Source organism: Herpailurus yagouaroundi, unplaced genomic scaffold (genome assembly GCF_014898765.1).
Source record: "Herpailurus yagouaroundi ecotype Mexico unplaced genomic scaffold, PumYag 29, whole genome shotgun sequence".
In the NCBI taxonomy this organism is placed as follows: Eukaryota; Metazoa; Chordata; class Mammalia; order Carnivora; family Felidae; genus Herpailurus; species Herpailurus yagouaroundi.
The window spans coordinates 117528334-117551132 of NW_024412377.1; the positions used below are offsets into that span (position 1 = coordinate 117528334).

Below are 22799 nucleotides of genomic sequence, written 5' to 3' on the forward strand. Positions count from 1 at the left end.
TTGCTGGGAGTGGAAACTGGGGCAGCCACTCTGGAAAACAGTATGGAGGTTCCTCAAAAAGTTAAAAATAGGACTACCCTATGACTCAGCAATAGCACTATTAGGTATTTACCCAAAAGATACAAAAATACTAATTGGGAGGGATACATTCACCCACATATTTATAGCAGCATTATCAACAATAGCCAAATTATGGAAACAGCCCAAATGTCCACAGACTGATGAATGGCTAAAGAAGTAGTATACACACACACACACACACACACACACACAGGAATATTACTCAGCCATCAAAAAGAATGAAATCATGCCATTTGCAAAGATTTGGATGGAGCCAGAGAGTATCACGCTAAGTGAAATAAGTCAGAGAAAGACAAATACCATATGATTTCATTCATGTGGAATTTAAGAAACAAAACAAATGAAGATAATGGGTAAAAAAAGAATGGCAACCCCAGCAACAAACTCTCAACTACAGAGAACAAATTGGTGGAGGACAGGTGGGTGGGGAGATGGGTTAAATACGTGATGGATATTAAGGAGTGCACTCGTGATGAGCACTGGGTGTTGTATACAAGTGGTGATTCACTAAATTCTATACCCGAAGCTAATATTATGCTGTATGTTAACTAACTGGAATTTAAATAAAAACTTGGCAGAAAAAAAAAGGTAATGTAATTCAGTGTTTGAGCTTTGAAGGCAAAAAGGAATTGAGTGCTAAATTAAGGCACTCGATTGGAGTTTCAATTCCTTCGTCTGTAAGATGAAGCTCCTTTATCTGTAAAATAAACCTCCACGTGAGATTGTTGGAAAAACTGAATCACGTAACATGGGTAAAATTCTCCACAAAGCAGCTAACACATATCACACACAATGCAGGAGAGAGATTTTCATCACTCTTGAACATGGGGTAACAAGGGTGGATACCAACGTCAATGGTGAACAGCAAGGTGAGTCATGGATAGAGGTGATGTGAAGAAAGGCTTAACTCTGCACATGGTATATCAACGTCAAGTTACTTGGGGAACCACAGACTGCTAGGAGTTGACCTCTAAAAAGGAGACTGGCCAGACTTTATTTCTTTTATCCAAGGTCTAAACATACACAGTCGTATGTATTTTCTTCCCACAAGACTGAATAAAGGACTATAGGTAATTCATTTGTCTTGGTAACAATATAGTGGAAATAACCCATGGAACTCAATCTCAGAAAAGAAATGCTAGGTACCTGGTCACCATACTCAATGCTTATTGGCTGTTTGCTAGCCAAGGGCAATGTGGGTCACTACGTGTGACTCATTCCATGTACACCATTAAGAGCTGGGACACGTTTGGCACACTTCAGCTTCCAGGATTCTATGCATGCGCACATACATCTTTTCTTTTTTCTAATTTTCTTCATTTCTGCTTGTAAACTTACAGTTTCTCAGACAGCTAGAAACATAACATGATTCGATAAATGAATACATTAACTGATGAACGCCACAGGCAACTAACTGGTTCAAGTGGGCTTTTTTTCCATTTACTTTAGAAGGCCATGTGACTGAAGCTAGTATTAAAAAACATCCTCATGGTCTGTCCACTTATTAAAAATAGACAATCATCATCTTTGCCTAAAAAATAACTTATTTTTCTAGTTCAAAAATTTAAAATCCATGTTAATTCATCAGCTACCAGAATTGTGTTTTATTCATTTTCCAAATATTTATTGAATGCTCATGATGTTCCAGCACCTCTGTTGGGCACTGGGGATTCAATGAAGAATAAGACACATTATTTCTACATTGGTGAAGCCTATAGTCTATTTACAAAACCTGTAAATATTTATATCGACTGAACACCCCTAAATCAATGGAACATATACTATAAAGTAATACAGTATGCAATGACAGGATATATGAAATAATTCTTTGGCAGCATATAAAAGCAAGAATATGAAGAATGCATAAGGTGGCAAAGGTAAAATATTAGATGGGAGAAAATGAGGTGTGATTATAGTCATATTTCAGGAGTACAAAAGCAATAGAGTTAGTTGCAGCTAAGGATGTACAATTAGTGTAAAACTGTGTGTGTACCCATCAGAACCTAACAAGGATAACACAAAGGCAGAAAAGGCAGACCAAGCAGGTTAATAGTTAAGAGACCCACCCATTCACCAAGACTGCAATGAAGGTCAGAAACCACGGAGATGTCAAGCATATCTTTGAGGCATGTATCTTTCTGTAAACAAGAATTTGTAAATGTAGACGAAATCATTGTTTAGCACCCTTCCTCTGTGGCTTAGTTGTGTTGATAGTTGCAATTAAATGTGATTAGCTGCATTTTGAAACATAATTACCTGTAGCCTACATGGCGATTCTTTCTGAGAATGTGGCAAGATTGATATGTAGTGGCTTATTCCCCCATTCATTCAATACACACCTGTTATGTATCTATCTAAAGTTAAATACTGGGAATAATACTAAACTGTATAAGGTACATGTTTCACCTTTCATGAATTTGTAATCTAATAATATAGAAGAGATAAAAACATAAAAATTGATAGGCCTTGAAAAACTCACCAGAGCAATACTTGACAGAGTGGATTTAAATTCAACAATCTAATAGTAACTTTCCTTCAACTTTCCAAAACAAAAGAAAGGAAGAAAGAAAGAAAGAAAGAAAGAAAGAAAGAAAGAAAAGAAAAGAAAAGAGAAAAGAGAAGAAAAGAGAAGAAAAGTGAATCTGACAGTGTTAATACAGCACATCACAGGGAAGTACCACAGAGGTAATATGATATGGGAGGGAGGGAAAAAATATTCTCTGGGCAAAATTCTCTCTAGGCATTTTCCTAGTTTAAGGAAAGTCTTCTTTAAAAGGAAACACTCTCATTTTCCACTGAACTCAGAACCCAGGGGCCTGATGACAGAGAGGAACCAACAAGACAGGGCATGAATTGTGTTGTGTTAATAATTCACACTTGCCTTAGGGAAGCATGTCTATGTTAGAGTCCTGTACTGTCACACCAAATGATTTTCTTTAAACAAACAAATATATTTACACAAGCTATTTAGTGAGGTGCACTGATTTTCCCTCCCTGGCAGTTTATAATATCCATATTATTTCATTTTATATTTCATTTTATCTGCGTTTAATACTAACTCACATGCTTGGCTCCATATGTGGGAGAGTGAATGTGCAGAAGTCCCAAGCATCACATGGCATAATGCTTTCACCCTGAAAACAAACTGCTGGAGTTTAGCAAAAAAAAAAAAAAAAAAAAAAAATCCATTCTTCCATTCTAAAAAGGAAACTTGACGGAAGAGGAACCAAAGAAAACTGCGATTCTCCCCTACCCGGCCTCTGAGGAGCTCATATGCCGTCACTCCCAGGGACCACCAGTCAACAGCGAAGGCATAGCCCGTTTCTCTTCTGGAGTTGAACATCTCAGGTGCTGAAAACATAGAGAAGTCAGGTCAGTTTTATTCCCTGATCCATTAACGGATCCCTTTTCCCAACATGTTCCTCCTAAGGCACATTACCAGAGTAAATAAAGGAATAAACACTGTTTGGATGTTTATCATCCACTGCTCAATTGCTCACAGCAGGCAAAAATGTCTAATTTCCTAGTCTCAGTAGACTAATTCATCAACCCACATACGGGCAAGCACAGACCTTGATGGGCAAATTCTGCTCTTGTTTATATCATATACCTATTAAAAATTGGATCCCATAAGGCCTCAAATGTTCAGATGATGCTAAAATTCAAACGGCCGAGAAGATGGTATTTGTTGTCTTGATTTGGAAGGTTGGTACTAAAGGATCTTTATTTGTATTACTTCTGCAAACGCACTTAGAATTTGGTGCACCATACGTCGGATTACCTCTGCATCTCAGAGTCGTTACAAGACACAAGGACGGCATTTATAGCCTGCTATTACAGGTGATGAGGGAGCGGGAGAGAGGGGGCCGACATTCTGGACGATGTAAGATTTTTCATTAGGTGTGAAACTCACTTAGTAACATGGTTGTTTGAAAGGACTCTTTCAACAACAAAGCAAAGCTACAGTCAATTTTGGCCCCCATTGGTGACCCCTAGTTATGCATTCTCCCATCCAAGTACTAACCAGGCCAGACCCTGCTTAGCTTCTGAGATCAGACGAGATCGGGGGCATTCAGGGTGGTATGGCCGTAGACTAGTTAGTTATGCATTCTCTAAGCGCTTTGACACACTGTGGACCTTCTCCATACTCTTCCAGGAACACACCTAACTCATGAGGGATGAGGCACAAAGCAAGAGTGGCTTGCTCACCACCACATTTCTAGTGTCATATTGAACGTGGCATGCAGAGTCACTCAACAAAACGTGTGGAAAAAATAATGACGAGTCAAGTAAACAAGCAATGGTGGCAATTATTAGCTCTGGAGCCATGCTGTCTGGGTTCAAAACCTGCCTTTACCACTTGTTCTGACCTTGAACGAGTCAGCTGCCTGAACTTGAGAAATCCTCATCAGCAAAGTCAGAATAATAAGCAGGAGATCTTTCTAGAGGTGAGAGATTAAATGAGATGCCAAAATCTCAGTTCAGTGCCTGGCACCTAGAAAGTGCTCCAAACATCAGTGCCCGTTCTGGAGAGGCAAACGTTCATAGGAATGGGGATTTTACTTGTCAAAAGCTATACACAGCTGACCCGAGCCTCTGGTAGTAAGGTGTTGCCTCTGGACAAAGGAAACCGGTGTGACATGGGGCCTGCACCGGGGCTGACCTACCCAGGTACTCAAGTCCCAAGCCAAATCCTGTGGACAGAATGTTGATGTCACGAGGCCCAGGACTGACCCTAATGGGAAGAGCCTGTGGTAGCAGAACTAGGCAGACCTCATTCCCTCGTACATTCATCTCCCACGCATGAATGCATCCTTCCTGCAAGTCCTAGGTCTCCATGCAGTTCAGGAGACAATGACCCTGACCCCACAGTCCGCCCCCCCCCCCCCGCCCCCGCCCCCGGATGGAATGGGCTTTATTTTCCCTTTCCCTTATCAGTACCTCATAGCTGTCATGTCAGATACTCCCCTGGGTGACAAGCCACAGGCATCTCAGAGAAGTAGCAGAGAACTCTGAGGGATAAATAGGCCATTGTGCTAAGAGAATACCTAACATCTGGGTGTTTTCAACTTGGGAGTGTTACAAACAACGCTGCCATGAACATTCCTATACGTGTAAGACTCCTTGAAGTCCACACATCTGTAGGGTACATTCCTGCAGGGGGAGATACTGGGGATAGGGCGCGCATCTTCACATATTTAACCCGGTGGTAGTACCAATTAACACCGTGACCAGCAGTGTATGAGAGGGTTTTTGTTTTGTTTTGTTTTGTTTTTTCTCAGCGTCCTTACCCACACTTGGTGTTAGCTGACTTTTTGAATTCTGCTAGTCTACTAAGTGCGTACTGATCTTTCATTGTGGTTTAAATTGGCAACGTCCTGACTACTAACAAGCCTGAACACATTTTAATGTGTCTATTTGCTATCTGGATTTCCATTATTTGGTTTTCAGGTTTTAGAACACCTAGATATTAGATTCTCGGTCAAGAAATAAAGAAGAAGCAAGGGCCCAAAACCTAATCCATAAATGTAATGCAATAGAAATAATGAGTGAAACTTACAAAAGATAGTCTAAATTTCATCTACCAAAAAAATCTGTGAATAATAAAGGTTTTCTGAAAACAAAGACATAGACCTGCATCTCATGTATTCAATATTATTATAAAGCTACAATTAAGATTTGAAAACCACATAATGTAGACACTAGTATATAAGGATATTTAGTTCATGATGAACATACTATAAATCAATATGAAAGGGTCTTATTTGATATGTTGTCTCAAAACAATTATTTAATGTAATGATCTAACAAAAACCAAAGTCAGATCCTTATGACACATCTTTAGTCAGGATTATGTGTAACTGGAATAAGGAAAAATATAAGTGAATAAGTGAAAATATATAAATATATATAAATATATATAAATATATATAAATATATTTATAAATATATATAAATATATAAATATAAAGTGAATATAAGTGAATAAGTGAAAATATAACAATAATAAAAATATTAGGTAATCATATCCAAAATCTAGAGGTAAGAAGGTCCCACTACGAATAGCATCAAAGGTAAAAGCTATAAAAAAGACCAATGGTATGATGATATTAGAAAATAGTTCTTTATATGAAAAATGTCATAAGAATAATAGTAAATGGAAAATTAGGATATCATATTTATAACACATAGGATACCCTGTAATATTCTGAACATATAAGGGGCTAGAATTTTTATATAATTAATAAAATATTATTTTATATAATTAATAAGAAATATCAGGATAGGATAAACATATTAACACCCTAATAGAAAATGAGCAAAGAGCATGCACAGACAATTTATAGAATAAGTCAGAGAAGTGTAGTATCAGTATCATAATGAGGGATCATTTTAAATCATCTTTTCAGGAAGATTAAAGATATTCATTGTTCAGCCCTGCTGAAAATGCAGGGAAGTGAATATCCTCAGACACTTCCAGAATGAATGAACAGAAATCAGTGTAAATTTGCAGGAGGAAACACATTAACACGTAAATAAATATCCAGTGACCAGCAATTCTTTGAATGGTAATTTATCATAAAGATAAACTACAGGACCTATTTCTGCTAATAGGAGTTTTATTACAAATTTACTTGTATTTTTTAAATTTAAATTTTAGTTAGCATACAGTGCAATATTGGTTTTAGGTTTACATTCAACACCAAGTGCTTATCACAACAAGTGTCTTCATTAATGCCCATCAACCATCTAGCCCCTCCCTCACCCACCTCCCTTCATTAATCCTCAGTTTGTTCTGTATCTTTAAGAGTCACTTCTGGTTTGTTTCCCTCTCTCTCCTCCTGCCTCCATTCCCATATGTTCATCTGTTTTGTTTCTTAAATTCCACATATGAGTGAAAGAATACGTATTTGTCTTTTTCTGACTGACTCATTTCACTTAGCATAATACCCTCTAGCTCCATCCATGTCATTGCAAATTGCAAGATTTCATTCTTTTTGATGGCTAAGTAATATTCCATTGTATATGTATACCACATCTTCTTTATCCATCTATCACTTGATGGACATCTGGGCTCTCTCAAATAGTTTGGGCTCTCTCCATAGCTTGGCTATTATTGATAATGTTGACAATGTACCCTTTTGAATCTGTAGTTTTGTATCCTTTGTGTAAATACCTAATAGTGCAATTGCTGAATCATAGGGTAGTTCTATTTTTAACTTTTTTGAGGAACCTCCATAATGTTTTCCAGGGTGGCTGCACCAGTTTGCATTCCCACCAACAGTACAAGAGGGTTCCCCTTTCTCTACATCCTTGCCAACACCTATTGTCTCTTGTGTTGTTAATTTTAGCCATTCTGACAGGTGTGAGGTGGTATCTCATTGTGGTTTTAATTTGTATTTCCTTGGTAATGATGGTGTTGAGCATTTTTTCATGTGTCTGTTAGCCATCTGGATGCCTTCTTTGGAAAAGTGTCTATTCATGTCTTCTGCCCATTTCTTACCTGGGTTGTTTGTGTTTTGGGTGTTGAGTTTGAGAAATTCTTTATAGATTTTGGATACTAACCCTTTATCAGATGAATGAAACTGGACCACTTTCTTACACCATACACCAAATCATGAAAATAAATTCAAGTGGATGAAAGACCTACATGTGAGACAGGAAACCACCAAAATCCTAGAGAAGAACACAGACAGCAACCTCTTTGACCTCGGCTGGAGCAACTTACTAGGCATGTTGCTGAAGGCAAGGGAAACAAAAGCAAACATGAACTATTGTGACTTTATCAAGATAAAAAGCTTCTGCACAGTGAAGGAACAAATCAACAAAACTATGGAATGAGAGAAGATATTTACAAACGACATATCTGATAAAGGGTCAGTATTCATATTTCAAAATAAAAAACAACCCAACATTCAATAACGAGGAATTGGTTAAATATGATGCAGCCCTCTAATTCTGAAGCACATGATCATTAAAAATGATAGTTATATATACACGGGCATGGGAGAATAAGCAGTATCATTCGTGAAGACCAGGTTCTGGAGTTGGAGAGAAACAAGTTGCATTTCTGGCTGAGGCAGGTTTATAGAATGGAGGCAGAGAGGTTGCACAGCATAGTAGAGTTGAGACTCTGAGCCTTACAGTTGTATCCCTAACTCCACCTTGAGAAAGCGCTTAATTTCTCAGCTTGCATGTTTCAAGTGGAAACAACCAGAGTATTGACCTCATGGAAGTTTTAGTTTAAACAATGTAATACACGCACTTGGAACAGTGCTTGGTACATAGGAAGACCTCAGTTAATGTCAGATATTGTATCTTAATCATCCTCACCATCATTATCACCATCAGTGCCATGGCTCAAGATTTGTTAGACATGGGTTTAGCTTCATTAACTTTGTTACTTCCTGTGTGATACATTCTTGTCACTTTCTCTCCTGGCCTGATTTTTTTTTTTAATCTGTGGAATCAGAATAATAGTAAGCCTATTTCACAGGGTTGCTTTGAGAATGTAATGGTACAATAAATGTTAAAACCTTAGCAAAGTGCTTGGGCCATCATAAATGCCCATTTTGTCTATTGCTATCACATTATAAAGTGAAAATTTAGGGTACAAAATTCAGTATGATCCAACTTTTAATAAAGAAAAACGTGTGTGTGTGTGTGTGTGTGTGTGTGTGTGTGTGTGTGTGTACACAGATAAAAAGGTCTGGAAGGAAAGCATAAATATCTACAAGTAGATGGATTAATTTAACTGCCTTTTGCTTATCAGATTTTACACATTTGCCATAGTGAATTTGCTTTGTTTTTAACTGGAAAGAGAAGAATGTTTTAATTGGTTAAGCTGTAAGTGATCTGGGTTATATTCACACAGAGGTAGGAGTGAGGGTGAGTAAGGAGGGAAGGGAACAAGAAGCTAAAAGATTCTGAAGGGAAGGTGGTTCAGAACTGTCCGACTGTTCATCCTCGCCTTTCCAGAGCCAGGAAACTGCTGTATACAGTAATATGCCCAGCATCTCTTCTTAGTAGATGTCATATATTCCTATAATCATCAGTATTTCATCCTAGTTTTCTTTCTTTCTCCTTATAATATTTTTTCTTTCTATAACTGCAGATTAGTACTATAAATGGGTACAATGCACTATAAAATGAGTACTCGTGTCTGTTACATAGATATTACCAAATTATTTGGAACATAGTTTTCAAAAAGAAAAAGCAGACTTCTACCTATGACACCTCTTAGAAGGACTCTTACCCCAAAATCAAAGGAAGGGCAACCTTTGGATAAAGAGCTAAGGGATGACAGATCCTCATTTTTTTAAAATGTTTTATTCTTTTTTTTATTGTTTATTTTATTTTTGAGAGAGAGAGAGAGACAAAGCATGAATGGGGGAGGGCAGAGAGAGGGGGAGACACAGAATCTGAAGCAGGCTTCAGGCTCTGAGCTGTCAGCACAGAACCCGACTCAGGGTTCAAACTCAAGAACCCTGAGATCAGGGATATCTGACTGCAGCTGAAGTTGGACACTTAACCGACTGAGCCACCCAAGCATCCCTAAATGTTTTATTTATTCTTGAGACAGAGAGAGATAGAGCATGAGCAGGGAAGAGGCAGAGCAAGAGAGGGGCACAGAATCCCAAGCAGGCTCCAGGCTCTGAGCTGTCAGCACAGAGCCCACTGTGGGGCTCGAATTCACAAGGTGTGAGATCATGACCTGAGCTGAAGTCAGACGCTTAACTGACTGAGCCACCCAGGCGCCCCAACAGATTCTCATTTTTAATGATACAGGAAACACTTCTACGAGTCTGGCTTCCCTAAATTGACTTACAACCTTTTAAGGACCACAATTTCTAAAAATAATTTCTCCCTTTAACTCTCTCTCTCAGGGAGAAGCTTGACTTTCTAAAGTCAGACAGAGCTTACTTTAAGTGTAGGCTTTTTTTTTTTTTTTTTTTAATGATTAGCCATGTGATATTGGGCAAATTACTTAGCTTCTTATTTCCTCATTGTAAAATGGTGATAATTATAGTTTGCCTCATAGAGTCATCAAGAAAAAATAAATGAGTAAATGAATGTTAAACGTTTAACACATTGTCTGGCCCATAGAAAGCTTTCAATAAATATTAGTAATTGTTAATTATAAGGGTGAAGGTGGAGAGGCGTAGAGAACCTTGAATGCATTCCAATTTCTTAGCTCTGGGTTGTAAAAGGACTCGAAATGCCAAATTTGAGGAGAATTAAATTATACGGATATTGTATTTAAAATCACTGGGGAGAGAAACGAAGGGTAGCCTCCCTTTACTCCTCTCACCATGGAAACCAGGCCTAGAAAACCCAGATGCACATTCTGATTTGGCTCCAAGAAAATAGCCCTTAATATGGAAACCCAGAAAACCTGCAGAATAAATTCATCAGACCAGCAGGCTCAGATATTCCCTTTTATCATCTGAGTACTGTGGGTTTTAAGCAGAAAATAGGCTGAATTATATGTGTCCATTATTTTAGAAGTGACAAAGGAGATTTATTCCCCCCGCTGGTAATAGGAAGCCAGGACATTTCTAGTTGTTCAAATATCATCTAAAAGAAGACTCATTTTTTCCCATAGAGGATTTCTTTCTCTTGGAAAGTGAGGTGGCCCTGCATGTGGGGGTTTTCTTTTCCTCTCTCTAGTTACATGAGGAAGAGAATGAGATATTAAAAGAAGTGGCTTTGCTCTTACCCTTGATTTCAAGTTCAGATTTTTTGCTCATAAATTACTCTGACCATATCGAGTCAGTACAGTTCGTTCTACCTCCTAATTCCACTGGTTTAACCAGTGGCATCATCTGTTCTAAGCATCTCAACTAATTAGGGTAGAAGCATAAATAGTGTTTATCCTTTTATCAGTTGCCAAGAACTATGCAGTGTCTATCTTCCCATTTTTGTTGGGTAGGGGGCTCCCTCAAAGATAGTGCAGTCTGTGGCTTGAAACATTTAAATTCTGTTTGCTTATTAAAACATCTACTTCAGATACTTTAAAATGCCGTCCTACGAATTTAAAGACTAATGTCGTATCTGATCCAGAGCCTCCCCATGTCATGCAGCTGGATTCAGCCATCCTGATGTGGAGACAGCCAATCCGTCTCTCATATCCCTTCTCCCTTTTCCCAGAAAGTACCATTTATTTTAGGACATGGAAGAAGGATACTGGAGGCACAGCAATCCTAACACAAATGCTCTGCCCCTGCCCCAGGGTGATCTCTCTTTAGTTGCTTCTAGTAGTCGACCTGGCTCACGATCCGTGACAGAGCTTCTCAAGTCTGGCTACACGGCAGCATTACCTGAAGAGCTTTTGAATGACCCTACCCTTGGGCGTCACCTCCAAGATTCTGGTATAGTTGAGCACTACTAGAACTGGTGGTGTTTCTAGTAAGCCACGCTGATAGGAACCTCCCTCCCTCCAGTCTACTGGATCCCATCCTGTGGCTAATCCATATCCCTCACCCCAACACACACTCACACACTGCTAGCTATCTGTCTCCTGATGTTATGGTCCCCAGGAAGACTGAACTGCAAACTTATCAACCCTCCAGGGATAGCTCAGGCTCCATTAGTACCAGGAGCAGTCAGCAAGTGCAGTGATGAACCAGACATTGACTAAGACTGGAAATCCAGGTCAGTATTCTCACAGCTGCACACAGACGTTACAGACAATTCTCTTGAGGTCTGACTCACCTGTCTTGGGAATAGTGGGAAGAAGGGAAAAGCCCCTCTTGCTGAACACTTTTGGGGAAAGGGCCATAGTTCTGTCTTTACATCTCTGGGGGTGGAGGGGAGAGACAGGGCTAATTCAGCCATATTGGTGTCTACACACAGATGCCATCTCCAACAACAGCACTTACAATGTGCAGTAATTTGTGAGAGTTAACATAATTAAATGTGAGACCTTGTTGACAATTTCGGCACCTAACCTTAGCCTTTTAGTCTCCCTCTGGGTGTATTTTGAATCTTCAGGAAAAATCCAGTTCTCTGTCTTTCACAAGGAGAACTCATGGGTTTGTCGTGGTGTTAAAACTAAAAGCAAAATAGCAAGTGGGAGGCACTGTGTGAACTTTACAGCCCTATGTATGTAATGTAGGGATATGCAAATGACGGGTAGAGTAATACTTACGTCACTTATTACCATCTGATTTGTTACTGCATTTAACTTCTATTTGATTCTATTTGTTGAAAGTCTTCTCACTAGAAGGCTTCCTTGGGGCGCCTGGGTGGCGCAGTCGGTTAAGCGTCCGACTTCAACCAGGTCACGATCTCGCGGTCCGGGAGTTCGAGCCCCGTGTCAGGCTCTGGGCTGATGGCTCAGAGCCTGGAGCCTGTTTCCGATTCTGTGTCTCCCTCTCTCTGCCCCTCCCCCGTTCATGCTCTGTCTCTCTCTATCCCAAAAATAAATAAACGTTGGAAAAAAAATTTTTTTTAAAAAGAAACTCTTCTCACTAGAAAGTAAGCTCTATGAGCTGGAGATCTTGTGTGTTTTGCTCACTGCAGAGTCACCTGTACCTGATACCGTGCTAAGCACATAGAGGCAATTAGTAGACATTTATTCAATCCACTACTATTCTTTGTTAGGAAGTGGGTAGAAGCTGTCCCACATAACTCATAAAACGGTCTTTTGAAGTGTCATCACTGGCCCTCCCGAATCAAGATCAGATTGGGTGCTTGCTAAATGGAAAATCCTGAGGCTCATCTCCGACCTGGGAAATCAGAAGCTTCCCCGGTAAAATAAGAGGGTTACTTGGCATTTCCAGCTGCAAATGCCTACGGATTATTGGACCCGGACTAAATGTTTACCAAATTTAAAACAAAAGCCTTGCTCTTTAACCCCGCCACTCGTGAAGCCCATACCCATGTAAGGCTTGGTGCCCGCCACGGTGGTGAGCCGCGTCTCCCTGGGCAGCATCGCCGCGATGTTGAAGTCTGTGATGTGCACGTGCCCTGGCGAGACAAAAGCACCACACAGAACGTTAAGTCCCATTCAACTCAGTGCCGCAACCACGCTTCTCCCTGAGAGCCTCTGGAAGCTTGGTCTGTCAGTTCTTGCACGCCTGTTGCCATTGGGTACAGGTAGCAGTGGCACAATTATTCTGTCCTCAAGACCAGCAGGGTCTTCAACCAGCAACTCTCCGGCGGCCAGAACACATATGCCAAACTGAGGATCTGATGGTAGTCTGCAGCTCAATCTCTCTACCGTAGGTGTTTAAGAGCTCACACTCTGGTAGTCCCACTTACAACGTTTTGTGGGCAACGTTTTAAGTTGGTATCACCTGAGAGCATCAAGAGGGAGGCAGCCAAAAGCTATTCTAAGTATCGGATTTCCAAGCATTTTCCAAGTGTCTCCTATGGGATTTCTTTTTCCAGAGCTAAATATCGTTACTATAAAGCTGACGCGAACATGGACACATGTATTTATTTATTTATTTATGCCAAGAAAGAGTCCTTTTTCCTCCTCATTTTTCTGAAATATTATTAGCATTTTTGTGTGATAGTTTAGGTTGTCCTCTCTCCGCTCCCAACAAAATGTTTGGGGGCGAAGGCAGGGGCAAAAAAAGTCAAGTTTTATTCATAAAGAGGCTGTATAATGAGCCCTAGGCTGGGAGCCAAGACACCTGATTTCTGCCCTGAACTCTGCCCTTAATACATGATAGACTTCCCAGTCCCTTCCCTATGCTGAACTCGAGTTTCTTTTTGAAAAACAAAAGAGAAGAAAAAAAAAGAAAAGAAAAGAAAAGAAAAAAAAAGAAAAGAGTGGACTAATCATCTCTAGAGTCTCTCCCAGCTCTGACACTCATGGCCACAGAGTGGGAGTCTAACACTTCATCCCTGCCATCAGCACACTCTGCAGAGTGTTAGGGTCCCTGCATTTCCAGCTGCAAGGAGGAAGAGGGCAGTAGCAGAAGCTCAGGCCAATAAGCCCGTTATGTTAGCTGTTGGCACAAAATTCATATGCTTTTGGAGGACCTTGAAGTGTTGGCATTTCCATTTACATGGTCTGTGGTTGTGATGCGACCTGGCTGTAATCGGAGGAGATGTCATCTGCTCCTGTTTCCACGACTCACGGTCCACACTCCCCACTGCCGAACTTCTCGATCTGCTCCTTCATAGCACCCAGCCTCTGCTAAAGACAAATCTCACTGCCTTTCTTGCTGGGGTTTTGTTTTGTGCAAAATGGTGTTTTGTGTTGCTTGTGTGATGACATTTTAATAAAGTAAGAATAGCATGTGTCTAGCTGAAAGTGAACGTATTCTTGCCCGAATAGTACCACCAGATGATTTTTTTAAATTTTTATTATTTTTGAGAGAGAGAATGTGAGTGCGGGAGGGTCAGAGAGAGGGGGACACAGAATCCACGGGAGGCTCCAGGCTGTCAGCACAGAACCTGGCTTGGGGCTCGAGCTCAAGAACCAGGAGGTCATAACCTGAGCCAAAGTCAGATGCCTAACCGACTGAGCCACCTAGGCACCCCTACTAGCAAACGATTCTGGTAGGTCTTCTATCACTGCCTAAATTGTCTCTGTTTGGTTCTTTCTTTCTTCCCACGGGTCATGTGCACAGGGCTCATTGATCCATATCAGGTCAGCCTGGAGACATGGTAGTTACGAGCTTGTTCTGTGGAGTCAGAATGCCTGGTTTCAAGTCCACGTCCTAGCGCTAACTAGCCGTATTACCTTAAAAAGGTGACACCTTCTCTGTAAAGCTGGAATGATAACAGGGATTTTCTCACGAGTGTACTGGGGAAATCAGATAAAATAATACTGGGGCAGACTTAGGCTAGCCAGCATTTGGGAAGAAGAAAGTGTTCAACTGTTGCCGTTTCTCACGATCAGAAACTTCAGTGCCATTTTGGCAAACGCGTATGTGGAGACTCTGTTAGCAGTGGGATGGTAGGAAAGCCAGGAATCCGAGTGAAAAACAACCAGAAACTCCACAGGTGATTCAGAGGAGCAGCCAGGCATGTGATCCTGAGTGGACGTCCTAAACCAGCTCCAATCCTGAGATTATCCATCTCATGTGGAAAAAAAAAAAGGTAGAGGCTGTTTTGGAGCCTCGTGTGGTCCTCAGATCAGCATCAACAGCAACACCTGGACATGTGTTAGAAATGCAAATTCTGGAGCACGACCCACCCCACCCTGCGCCCACAGCCTACTGAATTAGAAACTGAGGATGGAGCCCAGAGTCTGAACAAGCCTCCCAGGTGATTCTGATACTCAATAAGTTGTGAGAGCAATCTTTCAGAACAGGACCTGGCTTCGTAGAAGATCCTGACCCGGTCAGTACGTGTTATATATTTCTTTTGAATTTGGTTGAAGGAATGTTGAATTTTATTTTTCAGTAGTATTTACATTTATTTGATTAATGGTCATTGTTCAAACAGGGCAGCCTAGTGAAATAGTCCCTATTTAATGGAAAAGTTGTTTGTGGTTAATTTCACAGGGCTCAGTGGCGCCTGGGTGGCTCAGTTGGTTGAGTGCCCGACTTCGGCTCAGGTCATGACCTCACAGTCTTTGAGTTCCAGCCCCACGTTGGGCTCTGTGCTGACAGCTCGGAGCCTGGAGTCTCTGTGTCTCCCTCTCTCTCTGTCCCTCAGAACTCATGTTCTGTCTCTCTCTGTCTCAAAAATAAATAAAAACATTAAAAAATTTAATTTCACAGGCCTCAGAAGGAGCAGAGCTGGGATTAGAATCAAGAAGTTTGTCCAGGCCCCCTTTATTGGGTTACAAATCTCCCCAAAACGTCTTGTGCTTTATCACAAGACCAAAGAGCTGGATACACTGAAACAACCACTTCCCGGTTGGCTCAGAGTTTGTTTCCCTGCCACGGTGCACAAGGAAGGGTGGGGAGAAATTGTCTGAGGGCCAGGATCTCCCGGAACATGGAGCCTGGTGGTCTTAGCCAAACAACGCAAGCAGAACTCCACAGAGCCCATGGACACTGGCCTGAAGCTACAGGGTCAGGCCCAGGATGCTGCCATACCTGGCATTCTCTCTGCCGGGTTCCGACTGTGCTGTGAAAATGCATCTAAGTGCTGACTCACAGGGGAAGGCTCAGGTGCCGACTGGTTGAGGGACGTGGGAATTGCCTTGGGAATGAGGGACCATAAGCCCAGGACCTTACTCAGAGTTTCTCAACCTCTTGGACCTGGTAATTCTTTGCTGTGAGGACTGTCCTCTGCATTGCAGGAAGTTCACTATGGATGCCAACAGCACTTTCCACTCCTGGCTGGAATCCTGACAATCAAAAATGTCTCCAGACACTGCCACGTGTCCTCTATGGGGACAGGAAGTAGAGCTAAACCATCCCCAGTTACAACCGCTACTTTAGGGTGAAGTTTTTCAGGTACAGGACTCAGAAGGTCCTGATTGGGTGCCCCTAGAAAAGCAGTTTTGCCTGGTCTTTTCACCTCTGTACCTTGAGACAGAGGATCACATTACAAATCTAAAATGATAGTAATGAGTCATTTGCTCCAGCTGTCATTTTTGTCTTGACTTACACATTTTTCTCACTGTGCCTGTGTTCCGCCCGGGGATCTGTCTCAACACAGGTCTCTAGGACACTATAACCGGTCAGCTGGTGTTCCCCAACTTTCAAACATGTCTGCCACCCGAAGATACTGATAGTATGTGTGTCACATCATCCTGGGGTTCTTGTTAAAAATGCATATCCTTAGGCACTACCAGAAACTTAACGAATTTGATTATTTGAGACCTACTGAATTTGAATATAGGGCGCTATGATTCTCTCTCTCCATATATATAGATTGATATAGATATTTATAAAAATATATAATGTATATTATATAATGAGCATATAATGTATATTAGAATATGTATATTATATATATACAATATATATGTTATAATACATTGTATTATATGTTTATGAATATATAAATATACTTCTATGTAAATTTATACATTACATATAATTATAATGCATTAAATACAAATATAACAACATCTTTTTCTTAAAAAGATGCTACCCACTTGATATTTAGGCCCATTTTGGGACTCTGCAAGGACAAAGCTGTTCAAGCAGTAGGCTTAGTTCTTCATACCCCCCGAGTGAGTTTTTGCTTTTCTCTGTTCCCTGGGACTAGGGAGGATATTAAGGAAACTAAATTATAGATGATGCCATAATTGTCGTTTTCTCAGCTATGCCAGGCAGACATTATCGCTCCTCTGGATGTAGCATTTATTTCCTGAATAATTTAAGACAAACACAAAAATTTAGACACCATGGAATTGATAGAACTGGATGGGGTACTTCAGTTGGTAGGATATGAAAATATGTATCAGGACAATTGATGATGAGCCATCCAAGATCTAATGCCAAGCTTGGGCTCTGAGACAGCGAATGAGACATGTGTGCGTGTGTGTGTGGGGGGACAGTAACAGGTATGTTCTAAATTAAAAACATTTTTTCACTCAAATTCTGAATGTTCACTGACGTGGTGGAAAGATTATCCATTTTACAAAAGGATTTAGTTCCTTTAAATCGGTCTTTTCTGATGAATATGAACCAGTATGGATCAGGAAGAATAGAACGGAGTTTCTGCCTGTCACTGACAGGTGCTGAATTAAAACGTAAGCAGTGTGATGTGACACACAGCTCGCTTGGAGGAACAGGCGTCGAAGGAATGTCGGAGACAGACGGTCAGCAGCCATGGCTGCTAAAATCCCAGTGCAAAAGGTGCATGTGATGGCCCATCAGGGGTGCCATTCTGTAACTGTGCATGGAGAGGACAAATTGAGGGCTTCAGATATGAGACGTGGAAAATCACACCAGAAGACACTCAAAAAGGCAGGCATCGATTTGTGGGTCAGCTGATTCTCACAAGAGCAGCTCTACAAAATGAGCTGGGGGGTGGGAGTTACCAGGAATGTGTTCATTTAAGAGTGGTTAATTACAGTCCCCGAGCAATGCCTGAAAGCCTTAGGTTTTCAGAATCTGAGTAAACAGACAGCGAATAACCTTAAAAAATTATTTTCTTCAGAAAGGGATCCCCAGGGCAGTGTTTTGGAAATAGCTCTCTTGTTTGCTTCTATCCCATTCACATATCCACTCCCTTCCAACATACTGTTTCTCTTACTAACTGTGGTTATTCTCCAGGTGAGTTCAGGATGAGAAATTAAGACAAAAAGTCCTCTTAAGTCATTGTTGAAACCCCAAAACTTATGAATGGGAGGGTCAGTACACTAGGTACTAGGTGTAGATTTGGATGGTCCCTCAGGCCCACTGAGATGGCCACTCCTACTCCCCTAAGCAACAGAGCCCCAGCCTTACCAACAGTAAAATGCCCTGATAAATGGTCTTAGCCTCCTGTGCACAGAAGGAAAAAGCAGAATAGACTATTGAAAGTGTTGCCTGAGAATTAGGGCTCAACAAAACTGTTTAAACACAAGACATAACAAGTAGATGCACAGAAGATTTGGCATATCTCTTCTGAAATCAAAAGAATCTTTAGTAAAGACAGGTAAATGCCCAGCTTCACTGACCATCTAATACAGACACAGTCGCATAAAACAAGATGCTAAGGCCTAAGTTTCCTTCTTTAGGGGAGAAAGCCACTATTACCTCATGGAATTATATTAATATTTAACATCTGAGTGATTTTCTTCTGGCAGGCACAGCAATCGAGCAGATTATAAACAGTATGCTCATTTGTTTTTACAGCGGCTCTAAGAATTAATTACTCTTTTGGTTCCTCAAAGAACTAAGATTCAGAGAAAGTTTAGACAGTCTTTTGAAATTCTCAGAGCTAGTCAGGGGTGAACTAGGTTTTGAACTTAGTCAATTTGGCTCTGGAATCCACACTCTTTTTTTTTTTTTTTTCCAACGTTTATTTATTTTTGGGACAGAGAGAGACAGAGCATGAACGGGGGAGGGGCAGAGAGAGAGGGAGACACAGAATCGGAAACAGGCTCCAGGCTCCGAGCCATCAGCCCAGAGCCTGACGCGGGGCTCGAACTCACGGACCGCGAGATCGTGACCTGGCTGAAGTCGGACACTTAACCGACTGCGCCACCCAGGCGCCCCTGGAATCCACACTCTTAACTACAATATTATACAATTATACTTTCACAAAGGTAGTTTCTTTTTTTTAATTTAATTTTCTTTATTTTAGAGGGGGGCGGGTGGACAGAGGAAGAGAGACAGAGAATCCCAAGCAGGCTTCATGCTCAGCATGGAGCCCGACACAAGGCTTGATCTCATGACCATGAGATCACGACCTGAGCCAAAATCCAGAGGTGGACGCTTAACCGACTAAACCACTCAGGCGCCCCATAAGAGTAGTTTCTAAGGGCAGGTAAACTTGAAGATTAATTTATTTCTAGACTTTTCTCATAATCTACAATCACCAAGTTGACAAGAAAATGAGGAGAAAGAAATCAAAGGAGACAGAATAGGATGGCTTGATGTTAGAAATAAGATGAAGCCATGTTTGAGGCCCAAGATGAAAACATTGTTCTCTGAATGGAAGGTAAATTTTGAAAAGGCTTATAGGTCAACAGGACCTACATATCTCCCTTCAGAACCTCAACAAATGGTAGAGCAATCTGTTGTACATAAAGGCAATCGGATAAGGGAGCAAGTGGGGACAGAACCCCAAATTGTGTTCTGCTTGACCAGCCATGCGCCTTCATAAGGCTGTGGTGGGCAGAGAACCTTTTTCTAAATTGTGCAACAGTGGCCTCATTGGGTGAGGGAAGGCCCCTCTCAAAATTGTGAAGCTCCACAGAGTTTATCTGCACCAGGGTGAGAGAGGCTCCTGGCTTCTTACTTGAGGCAGGGACAGCTGGTATTCTCAGGAAAGTCACCTTCATGCTAAGTCTCACTATTGCTCACATTTCTGAGATTCTGAGCATCTGCTCCCAAATGTCAGAAGTAGTAAAGGGAAGGAAGAAATTAGGCCCTGGAAGGAAGTGGAATCTTTTTAGACAGTCCATAAATAAATAATGACCCTGAGCTTTGAAATTAGAGGTCATACACAAAAGTGTTTCTTAGCCCTCGAGCACAGGTAGGGGCTGGCCACTCAGGTGTAAAATGCACCCAGGTAAATAAGTAATGAGCAATGGACGGTACTTGGGAGTTTCGGTCCCACCGTAAATCCCTTTTGTAAAAGTCAAATGAATAAGGAGCTGTGCACGTTTAGGACTCCCACATCCAACAGCTTCCTAAACACACAAGAAAGAGCTTACTGCCACTGGAACATTTATATCATGCAGGCTGTGGGTCCTACAGTTCTGCCTTCGTGAACCAATATATCCAAACATACATTAAAATAAACATTGGGAAGAGATGACACACATTAATCATTGCTGGCGAAAGCTTGCTCTCAAGATACCTTTAATCAGTGTTGCTTGGGCTTTAGGCATCCACTGGTCACCTTCACGGTCATTGCCATATCTCTGTAGCACTTTCACATCTGGGTGTGCCCCACACTGCTGTCTACTTTTTCTTTAAACTGGCTTTTTTTAACTTTTTAATTTTTAAAATTTAAAACATTTATTTTTATTTATTTAAAAAAAATTTTTTAACATTTATTTATTTTTGAGACAGAGAGAGACAGAGCATGAGCAGAGGAGGGTCAGAGAGAGAGGGAGACACAGAATCCGAAACAGGTTCCAGGCTCTGAGCTGTCAGCTCAGAGCCCGATGCGGGGCTCGAACTCACGGACCATGAGGTCATGACCTGAGCCGAAGTCGGATGCCCAACCGACTGAGCCACCCAGGCACCCCTAAAACATCTTATTTAAATCCAAGCTAATATATTTCATTCTTTTTGATTACATAGTCATATTCCATTGTGTGTATATATGTGTGTGTATATATATATATACACACACATATATACACACCACATTTTCTTTATCCATTTGTAAACTGATTGGTTTTCCTTGTAACTGAAAAATCTTTGAACAGAAAACGTGAGATCTCTTTTGCTAATGTGAAACCAAGTCTCCCTCATAAGAAGAAAAGCATAAAAGTAGATGCAAGAACAAAATGGTGTCAAACTAATTCGGTAGATACTCTTGCCTGCCAAGGGCTCTAACCTTGAGGCCTTTTCTGTGTTTATAAAAACAGATGATTTTCATAAAGATATTAAGGCAAATTAGCACTAAAAAAAAAACCTGTGATGGTTTTCTTGAAATCAATAGGAGAGGAAGAAAAGTGAAAAGACAGGGACATTTTTCATTATATAATGTTCTTTAAGGGTATACTGGCGTCCTGTGCTACTGCTGTAAGAATAAAGTCCCCCCAGATTGTCCCTCCCACCCATCAAATATCCGTGCATAGAACTCAGCTAACTGAACCACCAAGGGTCTTTCCCACGTGTAATGCTCCTTTGCTGAGGATGATCATTTTTGTCCCGTGTGCTTTGTTCTACGTGCAAGTCACGTTGATCGCAAACAAATCATTTACTTACCATGTTCATCGAGCAAAATATTGTCAGGCTTCATATCCCTAGGAGAGTAAAAGGAAAAGAGAAAGTTGCTCATAATTAGACAAACAAATGAACAGAACTCAAGGGCAAAACTAGAAATGCACAAGAGTTCTCAGTGGGGTTGAAACAGTGAGCTCATCCAGTTCCCATGGTGCCTCCCTGATACGGTTACCAGTAATCCCCCCAATTTCTAGATCAGAAAACTGTGGCTCAAAGAGGTTAAGCAACTTAACTGCAGGCCACAGAGTAGGAAAATGGGCAAACTGGGCTTTGAGCCTGAGTCTCTCTCCTTCGAAAGCTCAGACTCCGTAGTGTACTTTACTTTAAGCATGTAAGTAGAGCTCCTAGGGTCATGTGAGCAATTAAATTGCCATAAGGTGGCAGTATTAATTATCGGTTTCATCTGTGTCACTCTGAAGTGAAAGTCAAGACTAGAAAACAAGGAAAAAAATGATCTATCATATGGTTATATTTTAAACTTGCAGAGATCAGGATCTTTTTAAGGATGATGCTATGATGCCTCTAGTTACTTAATATTATTGCTGGGGTGGTTAATGGAGTTGGCCTAGTCTTCCACACATTAACGAGATCCTTAAATCCACGGGAGGGAACAGAACTCACCCTCTTCCGATGAAGGGAGTAGTGTGATGGTAAATACTTAGAGAAATGGCCCGTAGCGTTTTCAAAGTCCTCAGACGCGAGTATTACTGTAAGCAGCACTCCTCCATAAGAGGACAGCACTGGCGTGGGTAGGGGCCCTGGCTGTTGCCCTCTCAGGTTTTTACTGCCCTTCTCTAATGTTCCATTAAAGCCCTTCAACCTAAATTCACAAGAGCCATTAAAGATGAAATTCTGAAATAGGTTTTGGGGGCACATTTTCAGCCTAGTCAAGTGGCTTTTATGTCACCAGAATAAGGTGAACTTGGCCTTTGACAGACAGACACTCTCAGGGTCCTCTTTTCTTGAAAATATTCATAAATAACAAGACCCTTGCCTACAAGCAGGACAAAGTATATGCCACACCACCATGCAGGTGCATGGGTAGTCTCATGAACTCTGAGTATCTTCTTATTTTGTTTGTTAGATTCTTAAAATTGATTCTGGATTCGTAAGTGATCATCTGTATCCATGGCACATTTTCTTTGGTGCAAGGTACAGTTGGCTAGAAAGAGTGTCAGGGGGTTTTAAACAGTTTCTTTCTTTCTTTCTTTCTTTCTTTCTTTCTTTCTTTCTTTCTTT

The 22799-nt window shown here is 41.0% G+C and overlaps 1 protein-coding gene across 2 annotated transcripts in view; it reads right to left on the reverse strand.

The window, feature by feature from the left end:
- Positions 1 to 22799, reverse strand: part of STK32A (serine/threonine kinase 32A) — a 144602-nt gene that overhangs the window by 33761 nt on the left and 88042 nt on the right. For both annotated transcript variants that reach the window (XM_040453516.1, XM_040453509.1), the window contains exons 6-8: positions 21543 to 21580; positions 12964 to 13053; positions 3335 to 3432 (exon numbers count right to left, since the gene is read on the reverse strand). In XM_040453516.1, the coding sequence (XP_040309450.1) occupies positions 3335 to 3432; positions 12964 to 13053; positions 21543 to 21580 (226 nt within the window). The remainder of the gene's footprint in view (positions 1 to 3334; positions 3433 to 12963; positions 13054 to 21542; positions 21581 to 22799) is intronic.